A 16,333-nucleotide genomic window follows, 5' to 3' on the forward strand; every position below is an offset into this window, starting at 1 on the left:
ACTCTTGGAGTAAACAGCAACAAATTACAAAAAACTCTGACCCGGAAACTGCTGAAGAACAGTATCTAAGTTTATTTACTGGTAAAAGACAGGTGTTCAAAGGTGATCCAACTTCTATTGTTGCCTTCAATAATTAAATGCTAGCTAGCAATGAATTCAGTGAGAAATTTATTCTATACAGATAAACCATATTTTTTGCTCCATAAGACATACTTTTTTGCCCCAAAAGTGGAGGGGAAAATGCATGTGTATCTTATGGAATAAAAAATACAGTATTTTACTAAATATTTTAACACACCATTTGGTTCAGAATATTTTTTTTCTTATTTTCCTCCTTAAAACCCTAGGTGTGTCTTATAGTCAGGTGCATCTTAGGAGCGAAAAATATGGTAGGTAGGTTTCACAAACCTTTTGGTTTGAAATCCTAAAAGTAGAACCTTTAGCTAAATGATAACTTTCCTAATATTTTTCCAATTTTACAAACCTAGACAGATAAATACACTCAAGTCTGTGTGAAGCATAAGGCCAAACTGGAAAGTGGGCATGCGACCCCTTCCCACCTGCTCCACTCCCCTGATATGCACTGCTGGGTCTGCTGACTGCTCCTTGTTGAAAAGCAGCAATCCATTTTCCTCAGACTCTTCATTAACATTTAACACTTACTCCTGAACTTGCATCTTTAAAACACTATTTTAGGATTTGGGATCTTCTGGGACCATAACTTTAACCCAGCCTTCCATAACAGTTTTTTTACTTTCTCTTACAAAACACGACACAGCAATAACAGCAATGAACCGCTTCACCCTTTTCACTTCTGCAGAAGCTAAAACAACTTCTCCAACATATAAAGGGGCTGGGAAGTTAATTTCCTGGGAAAGAAATACACAGCCAGGCCCTGGCATTTTAGTACCCAGGAGAGCTGAAATAAGTCCATTGATCAAAACTCCATGTACAATTGTCTTTCCAAACTTGGTATGTTTTGCAAAATCTTCATTTAAATGCAAGGGATTGACATCCCCTGTTAATTCTGAGAAGGCAACCACATCCCTCTGTGTGAAAGCCCTGCTGAGTTCAGCCTGGTCTCCAACTCTGATGTGCACACGCTGAAAATGCTGCCTGTTCAGCCTACCCCACCAAAGACAACGGCTGGAAATTACTGGGAACATCTTCAGCACCCTCAAATTCCATCAATAGGAGCTCTTAGCTTGCTTCAGTCTTCAAACATGTTGGCACCAAAAAGTACTTTGGAGAGCAGAGGAATGTTTCTGAAATTGAAGACTATTCAATCCAATACTAATTCCCTACTATTACCAGATAATGAAAGGAGAAAGGGAGAAACCTGTAAGAGAAAGAAAAGTTAACACAATATCAAGAGAAATCACTCTGAAACACAAGACAATGCAGAAATATGCCCAGTTTTCTAGGATAAGCCAAGCTGATACAGTAGCATTTGAATGAGCATCCTAAGAGGTAGCCTTAGACAAACAAGTGGTCATGATAAGCTTAGAAAGAGCGTTCCAATACATAAAGCACTAGGAATTATGCAACAAAGGAAAAATTAAGACTTTTCCACGAGGGTTCCAAGATTTATACCCAAACTCCTCCCATACAATCTAAAATCTAAGTGCTTTGACTCATGTTTCCAGAAGCAATGAAGCCCTGAATTTCTCCCTCTATCTGGATGATGTTAACCAAACTAGATTTATGCAAGCACAGAAATGGAACAAAAACTAAAAAGCAGTTTGATCCCCTACTCAGCCTTGTTTGGAATATATGATGAAATCATCTTTACCTGAATCACTCTGAAAGCACATTTCTTGCCTTTGTAGGATCCTAACAGGGTCAAAGCACTCCACAATTTGACAAGACCACTGCAGAAAAATCAAGAAAGTATAAAGAAAAGTATGTCCTGCCACATCTCTCTATTACTTGTGTTTGTGATGGTCTAGAAAACCAATTTACGTGAGAAAACTTTAAAGCATAATATATCATAGCCAAAGAATAAAATGAACCTCAATTAGAAATGTTTCTAAATTACATATTGCTTTTTTTTTTTAAGTGAGAGGAAGGGAAATAAAGAGACAGGCTTCGGCATGCTCCCAACCAGGATCCACCTGGCAACCCCCACTTGGGGCTGATACTCAAATCAACTGAGCTATCCTCAGTGCCCAGGGCTGACGCTAAAACCAATCGAGCCACTGGCTGTGGGAGAGGAAGAGGGAGAGAAGTAGGAGAGAGTGGGGGAGAGAAACAGATGGTTGCTTCTGTTGTGTGCCCTGACTGGGAACTGAACCCAGGATCTCCATTTGCCAGGCTGACGCTGTACGTATGGAGCCAACCAGCCAGAGATAAAATATGTATTTCTGAGTTTACAACCATGACCATCAACTGGGAAACACTACAGTTGTAAGCAAATCACAAGTTTTGCTCTCTAGGGTGTAAGCTCCTGCTAGATGAATGTCCATGTTCTCCCCAGTTAAACTTCCAAAAACGAATCAGAGTTCACAATGACAAAGCTCTTACTATCAGAAGAGAGCATTTTTGATGTATTTCCCCATCCATCTCTCTGCTCTAGAAGTGCTCTGTCATACCTGTTACATATTCTCAAAATGGCCGACAAGGTCTTCTCTTCATAGGTTAGGATGTCCAAGGGTAAGGCAGCACCAACCTAAGTATAAAAGAATGCTATTATCAGACTATTATCTTCATCAATCTAGATCTCTAATAACATCAATCTAGATCTCTAATCATGTCAAGTGCTTTTCTCCCCCAATAAAACAGTATTTTTTAAAATTTTTACTTGATTGATTTTAGAGAGAGAGGAAAAAGGGAAAGGAGAAAGAGAAAGAGAGAGACAGGAACATATATCTGTTCCAATATGTGCCCTGACTGGGGATCAAACCAGCAACCTCTGCGCTTTGGGACAATGCTCTAATCAACCGAGCTACCTGGCCAAGGCAAAAAGAACAGTATTTTATTTAACGGTGCTATAGTACTGGGCCTGTTATTACAACTCTCCCCTGCCTAGAATGTTCTTCCTATAACTTTTCACATTGCTAAAGCCTCTTCACCCTTTATGTCTTCATTTAAACTGCTCCTTCTGCCTGACCAGGCGGTGGCACAGTGGATAGAGCGTGGGACTGAGACACTGAGGAACCAGGTTCAAAACCCCGAGGTCACCAGCTTGAGCATGGGCTCATCCAGCTTGAGAGCAGCTCACCAGCTTGAGTGTGGGATCGCTGGCATAAGCGATCATAGACATGACCCCATGGTCGCTGGCTTGAGCAAGGGGTCACTCACTCTGCTGGAGCCCCCCTGTCAAGGCACATATGAGAAAGCAATCAATGAATAACTAGGGTGCTGCAACAAAGAACTGATGCTTCTCATCTCTCTCTCTTCCTGTTTGTCTGTCTCTCTGACTCTCTATCTCTGCCAAAAAAATAAATAAAAATAAATTGTTCCTTCCTAGATCCCTAAGATTAAGCTCAATCACTTACTATGCTCTCTCACATATAGGCCCCATATATTTCCTCTGTCATAATACTCATCATTTTCAAAGACCTAAATATAAGACCTGAAACAATAAAGTATATAGAAGAAGACATAGGTACTAAACTCATGGACCTGGGTTTTAAAGAACATTTTATGAACTTGACTCCAATGGCAAGAGAAGTGAAGGCAAAGATAAATGAATGGGACTACATCAGAATAAAAAGTTTTTGCTCAGCAAGAGAAACTGATATCAAAATAAACAGACAGCCAACTAAATGGGAAATGTTATTTTCAAACAACAGCTCAGATAAGGGCCTACTATCCAAAATTTACAAAGAACTCATAAAACTCAACAACAAACAAACAAACAATCCAATAAAAAAATGGGAAGAGGACATGAACAGACACTTCTCCCAGGAATAAATACAAATGGCCAACAGATATATGAAAAGATGCTCAGCTTCATTAGTTATTAGAGAAATGCAAATCAAAACTACAATGAGATACCACCTCACCCCTGTTAGATTAGCTATTATCAACAAGGTGGGTAATAGCAAATGTTGGAGAGGCTGCGGAGAAAAGGGAACCCTCATTCACTGTTGGTGGTAATGTAAAGTAGTACAACCATTATGGAGGAAAGTATGGTGGTTCCTCAAAAAACTGCAAATAGAAGTACCTTATGACCCAGCAATCCCTCTACTGGGTATATACCCCAAAACCTCAGAAACATTGATACGTAAAGACACATGTAGCCCCATATTCATTGCAGCACTGTTCACAGTGGCCAAGACATGGAAACAACCAAAAAGCCCTTCAATAGAAGACTGGATAAAGAAGATGTGGCACATATACACTATGGAATACTACTCAGCCATAAGAAATGATGACATCAGATCATTTACAGCAAAATGGTGGGATCTTGATAACATTATACGGAGTGAAATAAGTAAATCAGAAAAAATCAAGAACTACATGATTCCATACATTGGTGGAACATAAAAACGAGACTAAGAGACATGGACAAGAGTGTGGTGGTTACCAGGGGTGGGGGGAGGGAGGACGCGGGAGGGAAGGAGGGAGAGAGTTAGGGGGAGGGGGAGGGGCACAGAGAAAACTAGATAGAGGGTGACGGAGGACAATCTGACTCTGGGCGAGGGGTATGCAACATAATTTAATGACAAGATAACCTAGACATGTTTTCTTTGAATATATGTACCCTGATTTATTAATGTCATCCCATTAACATGAATAAAAATTTATTTAAAAAAATAATAATACTCATCATTCTTGCTATTATTTTTTTAAAAAATATTTTCTATTGCCTGACCTGTGGTGGCACAGTGGATAAAGCATCAACCTGGAATGTTGAGGTTGTAGTTCGAAACCCTAGGCTTTCCAGGTCAAGGCACATACAAAGAGCAATCTATGAACAACTAAAGTGAAGCAGCTATGAGTTGATACTTCTCACTCCTCCACCCACTCTCTCTCCTTTCTCTGTAAAATCAATAAATAAAATCTTTTTAAAATATATATATTTTTATTTATTGATTTCAGAGAGAGAGAGAGAGAGACAGGAACATTGATCTGTTTCTGTATGTGCCCTGACCAGTGATCAAAACTGGCAACCTTTGCACATCAGGCTAATGATCTAACCAATCAAGCTATACAATCAGGGCTCTTGCCATTAATTGTTCAACATGGTTGCCTACTAAACTTAACCAATACCATTAGTCCACATGATAAGAGGAATGTCTGCTTGTTTATAGTATAGCCCCAGGAGCCAGGTTTTATACCTGACATAGAGAAGATGCTCAGATTTTTTTTCTTAAACTTAAAAAAAAATTATTTTATTTTTATTAAGGTGACATTATTAATAAAATTATATAGGTTTCATGTGTATAATTTTCTGTACACTCTATTATGTATTTACCACCCCAAGTTATTTTTTTCAACTTTTGATTTTCAAAAATTACAGTCCTGGATTGTAAAGAAATATACAAAGTTCCAAGCATCCTTTACCCAGCCTCCCTCAATGTTAACACCTTGTATAAGCATAGTATGATATCAAAACCAGGAAACTGAAATTGATAAACCAGAGTTTGTTCAGATTTTACCAGTTACACATGCATTCATATTGTTTGTGTGTGTACCTGCATAGTTCTATGCAATTTTATCACATAGGTAGCTTTATGTAACCTCTGATCAAGATAAATAACTGCCCGTATTTCCCCACATATAAGACACTCCCATGTACAAGATGCACCTTGATTTTGGGGCCCAAAATTTGAAAAAAACATGTATTACATAAAGTTATTGAACTCAAGTTTTATTCATCATAAAATTCATACAACACCACCTGACCAGGCGGTGGCGCAGTGGATAGAGCGTAGGACTGGACTGGGATGCGGAAGACCCAGGTTCGAGACCCCGAGGTCACCAGCTTGAGTGCGGGTTCATCTGGTTTGAGCAAAAGCTCACCAGCTTGGACCCAAGGTCGCTGGGTCAAGCAAGGGGTTACTCGGTCTGCTGAAGGCTGGTGGTCAAGACACATATGAGAAAGCAATCAATGAACAGCTAAGGTGTCACAACGAAAAACTGATGATTGATGCTTCTCATCTCTCTCCATTCCTGTCTGTCTGTCCCTATCTATCCCTCTCTCTGACTCTCTCTGTCTCTGTAAAAAAAAAAAAAAAAAAAAAAATCATACAACACCTCATCACTGTCAAAATTCCCATCCATTAGCTTGTCCTCATCTGTGTCTGATGACTAATCAGTCTTCATATATTGCCTCATCCTCAGTTCCATATGGCATTTGAAATGCCACAACCAGTGTATAAGATGCAGTTTTTAGACCCCAAATTTTTCGAAAATCTTATACACAGGGAAATACGGTATACTACCACCACAGGCTTTCTCCTTCTATCCCCGTGTAGCCTCATCTACTCCTCCCCCCACACCCTTAACCCCAGGCAACTACTAATTTTTTTTCAGATTATATAATTATGTTATTTCAAGAGCATTATATAAATGAAATCACCCAGTACGTTGCCATTTGGGACTGGTTTTTTCACATAGCATAATTGTCTGAAGATACAGCCTGACCTGTGGTGGCGCAGTGGATAAAGCGTCGACCTGGAACGCTGAGGTTGCCGGTTCAAAACCCCAGGCTTGCCTGGTCAAGGCACATATGGAAGTTGATGCTTCCTACTCCTTCCCCCTTCTCTCTCTCCTCTCTCTCTAAAAATGAATAAATAAAAAATTAAAAAAAAAATTGTCTGGAGATACAGTCAAGTTGTTGTGTGTATCAATAGTTTGTTCCTTTTCATTATTGAGTTTGTTCCATGGTACGAATGCATTATAGTTTATTCATGCATTGAAAGACATCTGGCTTATTTCTACTTTGGGGCTCTCACTAATAAAACTGCTATGAAAATGCACACACTAGTTTCTGTGTGAATGTTAAGTTTTCATTTCTCTAGGATAAATACTCAGGTGTGTATATGCTGGGTTGTATGGCAGGTATACGTTTAGTCTGTTTAAGAAACTGCCAAGAGCATATCTGCTCAAATCTTCTTTACGAGTGTACTTTGTTCCCAAGCTTCAGTGGCCCTGCTTTGCCACTGTAACTTGTTTCCTGAGTCCACACCCAGTTGGCTCACTTTTCGTACCTCTGTGACTTTCTAAATAAACTTTTGCTACAATTTGAGAAAGAAAAAGAAACTGCCAAACTGTTCCAAAGAGGCTGTTCGCCTTTACATTCCCACCACTGACGTATAAGTAATTCAGTTTCTCCACATCCTTGCCAAAAATAGTGTTATCACTATTTTTTGTCATTCTGCTAGGTGTGAAGTGATAGCTTGTTTTTTTATTTTATTTAATTTTTTTTTGAAATTGACACAAAGAGACAGGAAGAAGAGAGATGAGAAACATAAATTCTTTTCTTGAAACATCTTAGTTGTTCATTAATTGCATTCTCCTATGTGCCTTGACTGGGGAGCTCCAGCTAAGCCAGTGACCCCTTGCTAAAGCCAGCGAGCGACCTTGGACTCAAGCCTGCGAACTTTGGGCTCAAGCTAGCAACCATGGGATGATGTCCACGCTCAATCCAGTGACCCCACACTGGACCTCAAGGTTTCGAACCTGAGTCCTCTGCATCCCAGTTGGATGCTATATCCACTGCACCACTGCCTGGTCAGGCTATATCTTGTGTTTTTAATGTGCACTTCCCTAATGGCTAATGATGTTGAACATCTTTTCACTAGTGTGCTGCTTTGCCAACTGTACATCCTTTCCATTGAAATGTCTATTCATATCTTTTACCCATTTTGTTATTATATTGTTTGGTCTTAATTCCATTGTTTGAGTTTTGAGAATTCTTTATTAACATTAGTCCTTTGTCAGATATGTGGTTTGCAAATATTTTCCCTCAGTCTGTAATTTGTCTTTTCATTCTCTTAACTGAATCTTTTGTGGAATAAAAGTTTTTAAGTTTGAGGATATGCTTAGCAGATTTTGATTTGATAGACTATATGAATCAAGAAATAATTTCCTGCCTGACCAGGCAGTGGCGCAGTGGATAGAGCATCAGACTGGGATGCGGAAGACCCAGGTACGAGACCCCGGGGTCACCAGCTTGAGCGCGGGCTCATCTGGTTTGAGCAAGACTCACCAGCTTGAGCCCAAGTTCGCTAGCTCAAGCAAGGGGTCTCTCGGTCTGCTGTAGCCCCCCCAGTCAAGGCACATATGAGAAATCAATCAAAGAACAACTAAGGAACTGCAACGAAGAATTGATGTTTCTCCTCTCTCTCCCTTCCTGTCTGTCTGTCCCTATCTGTCCCTCTATCTGACTCTCCCTGTCTATGCCCCCCCCCAAATAATAATAATAATTTCCCGCCAGACCAGGCAGTGGCACAGTGGATAGAGCATTGGACTGGGATGCAGAGTACCCAGGGTCAAAACTCTGAGGTTGCTGTCTTGAGCATGGGCTCGCCAACTTGAGTGCGGGGTCACTGGCTTGAGTGTGGGATCATAGACATGACTCCATGATTGCTGGCTTGAGCAAGGGGTCACTCACTCTGCTGTAGCCCCCTGGTCAAGGCACATATGAGAAAGCAGTCAATGAACAACTAAGATGCTGCAACAAAGAATTGATGCTTCTCATTTCTCTCCCTTCCTGTCTGTCTGTCCCTATCTGTCCCTCTGCCTTTCTCTCTGTCACAAAAAAAAAAAAAAAAAAGAAAAAGAATTTCCTGAAAGTCATCTATATTAGTTCTCTCTCAAAACTCTACTTAATTTTCAAGTGAATGCTAAAACAGGACTGCTCAAAGTGCTGGTCTGTGATAAAATAAGGAGCTGCATCAGAAAGTAAATCAATATCAGTTTAGCTCAGCTCAGTTTTGTGTACAAGACTTTCTCAGTAAAGGAAGTTGTATGCTGATTTACATTCTCCTGTGAGCCACAAATCTTCAAAATGGGCAGAAAGAACAGCTGGCTGGTTGTCGGTCTAGACCAAGGGTAGTCAACCTTTTTATACCTACTGCCCACTTTTGAATCTCTGTTAGTAGTAAAATTTTCTAACTGCCCACCGGTTCCACAGTAATGGTGATTTATAAAGTAGGGAAGTAACTTTACTTTATAAAATTTATAAAGCAGAGTTACAGCAAGTTAAAGCATATGATAATAATTACTTACCAAGTAATTATGGCAGAATAAATCTTTATAAAACAACTTACTATACTTAAATCTATTTTTTTATTTATACTTTGGTTGCTCTGCTACCGCCCACCAGGAAAGCTGGAACGCCTACTAGTGGGTGGTAGGGGCCAGGTTGTTGACTACCACTGGTCTAAACCATACTTGGTGTAGCGGCACCGCACTAAAATAAACATTTGTCTAACGAGATCTTTGTCAAAAACGGCATATTAAACACACCTGCCAAAAATTCATCATTCCTAATAGTCTGCTTTTAAAATTTCAAATACAGTTTTAAAATTTGTTTGTCTTAAATTTTATTTATTTACTTAGGTTTTAAAATGTTTGGAAAAATGCTTTTCATTATTTATTACAAAGATCTTAGAAGTGTTCAATCTACCAAGTGATTCCATACCTCCCCAAACAGGTCCTTCAGGGCTGAAATAACCAGCTGTTTGAACTGGGCAGCATTCAGTCCAACCCCATGATCTTGAAATTCTCTGTAAAAAACATAAATAAATAAAAATTATTAAATTTCATGCTATTTATATTCATAAAAAATTTTTTTAATTAAAAATCAAACTTACGGGGTTGAACTTACAGGCAGACTTTCATGTAGTGGTGCTCAGAGGGATTTTTGTAAATTATTCTTTCATAGCTGGCAGCTGGGGCTGGCATCTCTTCCAGTGCTAACTATACCTACGTTAAGAGTCAAGAGATCTAGAAATTAGCAAGGCACATACTATTTTTCACTCTTTAAATGAGAATCTGACTTATTTGATTTCTTAAAGAACTCCTAAGGACAATAACTCATCCAATTTTGGTCAAACTAATGTTACTCATGCAGACACAAAGGAAGTTCCTATATTTTATATGTCAGACCCCTGTATTCTTATTTAAACTCTAAAAATATAATCTCACCAAATATTTTTTCTTGAGTACCCATGCTAAATGCTTCACATACCTTAGGTCATATCTTCAAAATGATCCTGTAAAGTAAAAGCTATTATTATTCTTATTTTTAAGAACAAGACATTGAGGCTTGGCAAAAATAGATAATTGCCCAAGGGTATACTGAGATTCCAACCACTCCTGCGCACTCTCAATATCACTCTGGTCAGCCTCTTTTTTTTTTTTTTTTTGTATTTCTCTGAAGATGGAAACGGGGAGGCAGTCAGACAGACTCCCGCATGCGCCCGACCGGGATCCACCCGGCACGCCCACCAGGGGGCAATGCTCTGCCCATCTGGGATGTTGCTCTGTTGCAACCAGAGCCATTTTAGTGCCTGAGGCAGAGGCCACAGAGCCATCCTCAGTGCCTGGGCCAACTTTGCTCCAATGGAGCCTTGGCTGCGGGATGGGAAAAGAGAGAGAGGAAGGAGAGGGGGCGGGGTGGAGAAGCAGATGGGCGCTTCTCCTGTGTGCCCTGGCCAGGAATCGAACCCGGGACTCCTGCATGCCAGGCCGACGCTCTACCACTGAAATTAACCAACCGGGGCCTGGTCAGCCTCTTAATTGAAAAAAAAAAAAAAAGTAAATCTGGGATCTGAAGGCCCCCTTCTTGTTTACTTCAGTCAACACAGAACATGAACAGAATGAAAGATGGCAGATAGGTTCAGTTGTCCCCCCCTATGCTGGATCTGCAAATTCTGTCTGGGAGCTAGGTCACACAGGTATATTTGGCAGCCCCATGAAAGACTAAGCTTAAACAGCAAGGGATTTGAGAAGAGAAATTCCTAGAATGGGAACTCAATGCAATTTCTCAGAGATCTGAAACTCTAGAACTCAGAACATGCTGATCTCCCTGTAGAGCAGGGGTTGGGAACCTATGGCTCGCGAGCCAGATGTGGCTCTTTTGATGGCTGCACCTGGCTCGTAGATAAATCTTTAATGAAAAAAATAATGTTAAAAATATAAAACATTCTCATGTATTACAATCCATTCATTTCCTACTGCTCATGTTCATGGTTGCGGGTGGCTGGAGCCAATCACAGCTGTCCTCTGGGACAACAAATTTTTATTGGATAATGAGTAACATACACGGGTCATTATATGGCTCTCATGGAATTACATTTTAAAATATGTGGCATTTATGGCTCTCTCAGCCAAACAGCTTCCCGACCCCTGCTGTAGAGAATCCCGTCCTTGCTCCACTTCCACCTCACCTTCCCTCTGGATAGCTCCTACTCATCCTTCAAATTTTAGCTTCCAGTGAGGGGTATGCAACATAATCAAATGTCAAAATAATCTGGAGATGTTTTCTCTGAACATATGTACCCTGATTTATCAATGTCACCCCATTAAAACTAATAAAAAAAAGTTTTAGCTTCCAGTTCACCTCTTCCAGGTCCACCTCTTCAGGGAGGCCTTCTTTGACATCTGTTCTAAATTAGGTTCCTTTGTTATGCAATTTCTTAACACTCTCCATTTGTTTAATATTTGGTTCCCCCACTAAAGGGACCAGGAAACTGTGGCCCAACCAAGGGACACGTTGAAAGCTATACACACTAGCATTTGCAAAAACCTCTGTGGGTCAAGCCCAGTTCCAACCACTCCTAAATGATGACCACTGGAGAAAATGAGAAGTCAGGGTCAAGGAGCTACATTTAACTATCCAGTCGACAAACATGAGTATTCACTCATGTTTCTACTACACAGCTGGTATTCAACATTTACTGAATATATGATTGAATGAGTGGTGGAAGTGTTAGGCCTACTCAGGGGTCCCCAAATTTTTTACACAGGGGGCCAGTTCATTGTCCCTCAGACTGTTGGAGGGCTGCTACATACAGTGCTCCTCTCACTGACCACCAATGAAAGAGGTGCCCCTTCGGGAAGTGTGCGGTGGGGGCCAGATAAATGGCCTCAGGGGGCCGCAGTTCGGGGATGCCTGGCCTACATGGTTAAGAGTATCTTTGGTTTGAGGACCACAGCAATGGTTACTTGGTGCTTCTTTCCCAGTCACATCTCCCCTGACTAGAAGGGGAGGGAGAATGGAACCCTCAATTATTTCATTCATTGCCTGGCACGATAGGTGCTTTTTAAGCGTTACTGACTGCCTCAATGGAGTTGGCTGCCTGAGGTAGGGGAATGAATTGGGCCTGGGGCTTAGGATGGCAATAACAATGAAGACTTAACTGACTCACTCTCTGTCTCTGTAAAAAATAAATAAATTAAAAAAAAAAAAAAGACTTAAGGAGTACAGTCTGACCAGGCGGTGGAGCAGTGGATAGAGCGTCGGACTGGGATGCAGAGGACCCGGGTTCGAGACCCCGAGGTCACTAGCTTGAGCGCGGGCTCATCTGGTTTGAGCAAAAAGCCCACCAGCTTGAACCCAAGGTCGCTGGCTCCAGCAAGGGTTACTCGGTCTGCTGAAGGCCCGTGGTCAAGGCACATATGAGAAAGCAATCAATGAACAACTAAGGTGTTGCAAGGTGCAATGAAAAACTAATGATTGATGCTTCTCATCTCTCTCTGTTCCTGTCTGTCTATCCCTCTCTCTGACTCACTCTCAGTCTCCGTAAAAAATAAATAAATTAAAAAAAACACACACAAAAAAAAAAGAATAAAAAAAAAAAGACTTAAGGAGTACAGGGGGTCCTCGGTTTACGAAAATCTCTACATACGATGTTTTAAGTTTACAATGCTCACTCCCATAAAAACAAAAAAATTGATGTGTTTCAGCTCTTATGGATGCCTTGCAATGCTATAGGCAAATTTTGGAGAAGTCATCAACCTTCCAGACTAGCCTGGAACAATTCTTTAAGGTAGAGAGGACTGCAACAGATCCTGTATCCTCTACATCAGCTGCCTCCTGAGATGAAACACCCGTCGTACAGGTAGAATCATCTCCAGCCTCTTCTGCAAGTTTCTTAGGCAATCCTGATTCACCTGACCCAGTATCTCCAGCACCTTCTACTACGGGTTCTCCTGCCTTTCCAGCTTCTTCCTCCCAATAGGTCACTCTCTCCCATCTTGAAACGCCCCTTCCACTGTGCAAGCCAATCACAGGAATAAAGGTAAGGAATTTTTTTTATACTCATTTTGTCATTTTTTTCTATTACTACTGTATAGTATACAGTACAGTATATTTATGTCCTTTTTCTTTTTCTATGGCTTATTTGTGTTTTTATGTTCTAGATTATGATGTTACAATTGTGTTAGGATAGGTAAGTAACTTAGGCTAGGGTGTGTTTTGACTTACACCAAAATTTGGGTTATGTCACTATTATAGGGATGGAACTGTGTCATAACCCAAGGATGCCCTGTATTCTGGAAATGGATAGTGGTGATAGTTGTACAACATGAGTGAACCTAATGCCAATAAAGTACACTAAAAAAAAAATAGACAAGGAGCAAGTGTTGAGTAGTCCAGTCACCTCTGACTGGACAGACCTGAGCCTCAGGGTCAGTGACAACAACACCCTCTACAGGCTGTCCTGAGAGTTAAAAGGTTGATGCCTGGGAAGTCCCTATGCACCAGGCTGGCCACAAAATTTGAGAGCTTCCATAGTCACTACCATCATCACCTTTGAAGTTCGCCTTTCTGATGGCTGCAGGGATGTTCCTTAACTCGTTTATTAGTAATAGCCTTTCCTGTTTCTCCTCAAAAGAGCCTCTACTGCAGCCAGAGTGAGCCTATTAAAACCTACCCAATGCCTGACCAGGTGGTGGCGCAGTGGATAGAGCGTCGGACTGGGATGTGGAGGACCCAGGTTTGAGACCCCGAGTTCACCAGCTTGAGCGTGGGCTCATCTGGTTTGAGCAAAGCTCACCAGCTTGGACCCATGGTCGCTGGCTCCAGCAAGGGGTTACTCAGTCTGCTGTAGCCCCACAGTCAAGGTACATATGAGAAAGCAATCAATGAACAACTAAGGTGTCACAACAAAAAACTAATTTTTTTTTTTTTTGTATTTTTCTGAAGCTGGAAACAGGGAGAGACAGACAGACTCCCGCATGCGCCCCACCGGGATCCACCCGGCACGCCCACCAGGGGCAATGCTCTGCCCACCAGGGGGCGACGCTCTGCCAGGACCAGAGCCACTCTAGCGCCTGGGGCAGAGGTCAAGGAGACATCCCCAGCGCCCGGGCCATCTTTGCTCCAATGAAGCCTTGGCTGCGGGAGGGGAAGAGAGAGACAGAGAGGAAGGAGGGGGTGGGGGTGGAGAAGCAAATGGGCGCTTCTCCTACGTGCCCTGGCCGGGAATCGAACCCGGGTCCCCCCTCTACCGCTGAGCCAACCGGCCAGGGCCAAAAACTAATGTTTGATGCTTCTCATCTCTCTCCGTTCCTGTCTGTCTGTCCCTATCTATCGCTCTCTCTGACTCTGTCTCTGTAAAAACAAAATAAAACAAAAAACCTACCCAAGCTCTGTCCGGAGAGCTCAGTTGGTTACAGCATCCTCCTGAAATGCAGAGGTTGCCGGTTCCACCCCCTGGTAAGGGCACATACAGGAACAGACTTATGTTCAAATCTACAGAATGTTTCACTCACAGTAAACCAAAGTCCCTCAGGTCTAACCATTTCCTCCTACTCAATCCCTTCCAGCCCACAGTCCTCCTAGCCCTTTTTCACACAACAGTTTCCCTCCTGCCTATGGACCTCACTCCTAGCGTTTCCGCAGGCCGGGTACACTCTTCCTCCAGGGAGCCACATGACTCACTCCTCGCCTCCATAGCTTTGCTCAAAGCTCAAACCTCAACCCTCTGGTCCAGTGGACATTTATAACGGCATGCACCTGCCCTCTTCTTTTCTCATAGCACTTCCCACTCTAGCATAACTATGTAATTCGCTTTTTATTTGTATTTCCCCCGCCCCCATACACTCCACAAGAAACAGAGATCTGTCTTGTTCAGTTTCCCAAGAACCTAAAGCTAGGTATCACAAACGGTAGGCATTCAATATATAACGTCTGAACTAAATCAATGATTTTTTTAAAAGCTTAGCCCCTTACTGTTGGGCAATTACATCTTTTTCAACTTTCTTCGACAAAAGCAGTTATGTCTTTAGCGTTCACCGGAGGCCCGGCGCATGCGCTCAGCACACGCGGCGCCACTCGGTCCTCTCATCCACCCTCTGCTTCCACGCCCGGTTTGTACAGAAGCCCAGCGAGTTTCGCGACCGGGCCTCTTCGCCCGCCGCGTCCCCGGGGCGGAGAGGTACCTCGGGCCGCCCCGCGCCGCCCGCCGTCGTTCCCGCCGTCGCTCCCGCCTTGCGCGTGCGGCCTGGGTCGCGCGTGCTCCGTCACCCGCGCGGCCGACCGAGCCTGCTCCCGGAAACAGCGGTTCTGCTGTGGCCTTCCGCCTGCCCGCTCTCCGTGGGACTAGCCTGGCGCCTCCCCGACTCCGGTTTGCTGCAAGAGTCCGCTAAGGGCCAGAGCGCCCCTCCAGAAGCCCAAGCCAACCGGGAAATTCCTGGGGTGTTTATGTTTGGCTTCCCTCTGCTCCGCCCCGGATCGTGACAGCGAGGCGCGGATATGTCGTCACCGCGCGGAGTCTTAAAGACTAGACGTGAATCCTGATCTGCTTAGATCCACAGCTCAGTGCCCTCTGGTGCCGACTTTGGAGAAAGTCGCGTGTGCAAATGCCTGCATAGGGTAGGGACTCAGCATGTTGTTCTGGCTTCATGGCAATTCTCTAATGAATGTATGCATCCATTCAACGGATTTATAGCTATCATCTTTTCTGCTAAGCATCTCCTGTGTCAAGCACTACCTAAGGACAGCACTGCTGCCAATGGCTCTCAGCATATAGTAAGTGTTTTGTCTGGGTTGACATAAAAAGATCCAGCTGGTTCCATTTACAAATGTAAGCCAAGTTTTATCTCTGCATTCCTTCATTTAATACTTGCTGAGCCTGTGGATGAAAAAGGCGCGTATACCAAACCTGACAAGCTCAGGGGAGCCCCGCTTGATGGCCTTACAAACTCAGAGAACTAGTAACCACATAGGATGGTCTAAAATTAAAATTTTATAACTAAAAATAGTTCATGGCAGGTAGTTATGTCCTAGGTCAGCATTTTTCCCTGATAAAGGTCAGTCTTTACCTTTTCTGAACCTGTCTGATATCTTGGTTGCGTAACACACCTTTGGAATAGCAAAGTAATATCCTTTTTTCAGGACCCCTCAAAGCACATGACCAGCCAGAGCAGA

At 42.5% G+C, this 16,333-nt stretch overlaps 2 protein-coding genes across 12 annotated transcripts; both read right to left on the reverse strand.

Annotated features, from left to right (window-relative positions):
- Positions 1-52: 52 nt before the first annotated feature.
- On the reverse strand, positions 53-1,166 carry HTD2 (hydroxyacyl-thioester dehydratase type 2). Its single transcript, XM_066351193.1, has one exon. It carries the CDS (start codon positions 1,164-1,166, stop codon positions 693-695), a length of 474 nt encoding a protein of 157 aa, XP_066207290.1. The 3' UTR covers positions 53-692.
- A 37-nt stretch (positions 1,167-1,203) lies between these two features.
- RPP14 (ribonuclease P/MRP subunit p14) lies at positions 1,204-15,629 on the reverse strand. 11 transcript variants are annotated; one of them, XM_066351198.1, is made up of 7 exons: positions 15,346-15,629; positions 14,543-14,617; positions 9,785-9,903; positions 9,599-9,683; positions 2,592-2,668; positions 1,793-1,871; positions 1,204-1,339 (listed from the first exon to the last, which is right to left on the reverse strand). In XM_066351198.1, exons 3-7 carry the CDS (start codon positions 9,859-9,861, stop codon positions 1,283-1,285), a joined length of 375 nt encoding a protein of 124 aa, XP_066207295.1. In that variant the 5' UTR covers positions 9,862-9,903; positions 14,543-14,617; positions 15,346-15,629; the 3' UTR covers positions 1,204-1,282. The 11 variants fall into 11 exon arrangements, with proteins under 11 accessions (XP_066207295.1, XP_066207298.1, XP_066207293.1 ...); XM_066351201.1 differs by having other exon boundaries at positions 9,785-9,882; positions 14,547-14,617; positions 15,431-15,628; XM_066351196.1 differs by having other exon boundaries at positions 9,785-9,882; positions 14,547-14,617; positions 15,346-15,628.
- Positions 15,630-16,333: the final 704 nt, after the last annotated feature.

Source organism: Saccopteryx leptura, chromosome 10 (assembly GCF_036850995.1).
Source record: "Saccopteryx leptura isolate mSacLep1 chromosome 10, mSacLep1_pri_phased_curated, whole genome shotgun sequence".
Lineage (NCBI taxonomy): Eukaryota > Metazoa > Chordata > Mammalia > Chiroptera > Emballonuridae > Saccopteryx > Saccopteryx leptura.

What these genes read in the sequence shown, in the direction of transcription:
- RPP14 (XM_066351203.1), bottom strand. Translation starts at nt 9,861, where the DNA reads ATGCCAGCCCCAGCTGCCAGCTATGAAAGAATAATTTACAAAAATCCC. An exon ending in CACTACATGAAAGTCTGCCT is followed by an intron (nt 9,684 to 9,784) that starts GTAAGTTCAACC and finishes TGTTTTTTACAG; the next exon opens with AGAATTTCAAGATCATGGGG. An exon ending in ATTTTGAGAATATGTAACAG is followed by an intron (nt 1,872 to 2,591) that starts GTATGACAGAGC and finishes ATTTTTCTGCAG; the next exon opens with TGGTCTTGTCAAATTGTGGA.
- HTD2 (XM_066351193.1), bottom strand. Translation starts at nt 1,166, where the DNA reads ATGTTCCCAGTAATTTCCAGCCGTTGTCTTTGGTGGGGTAGGCTGAAC.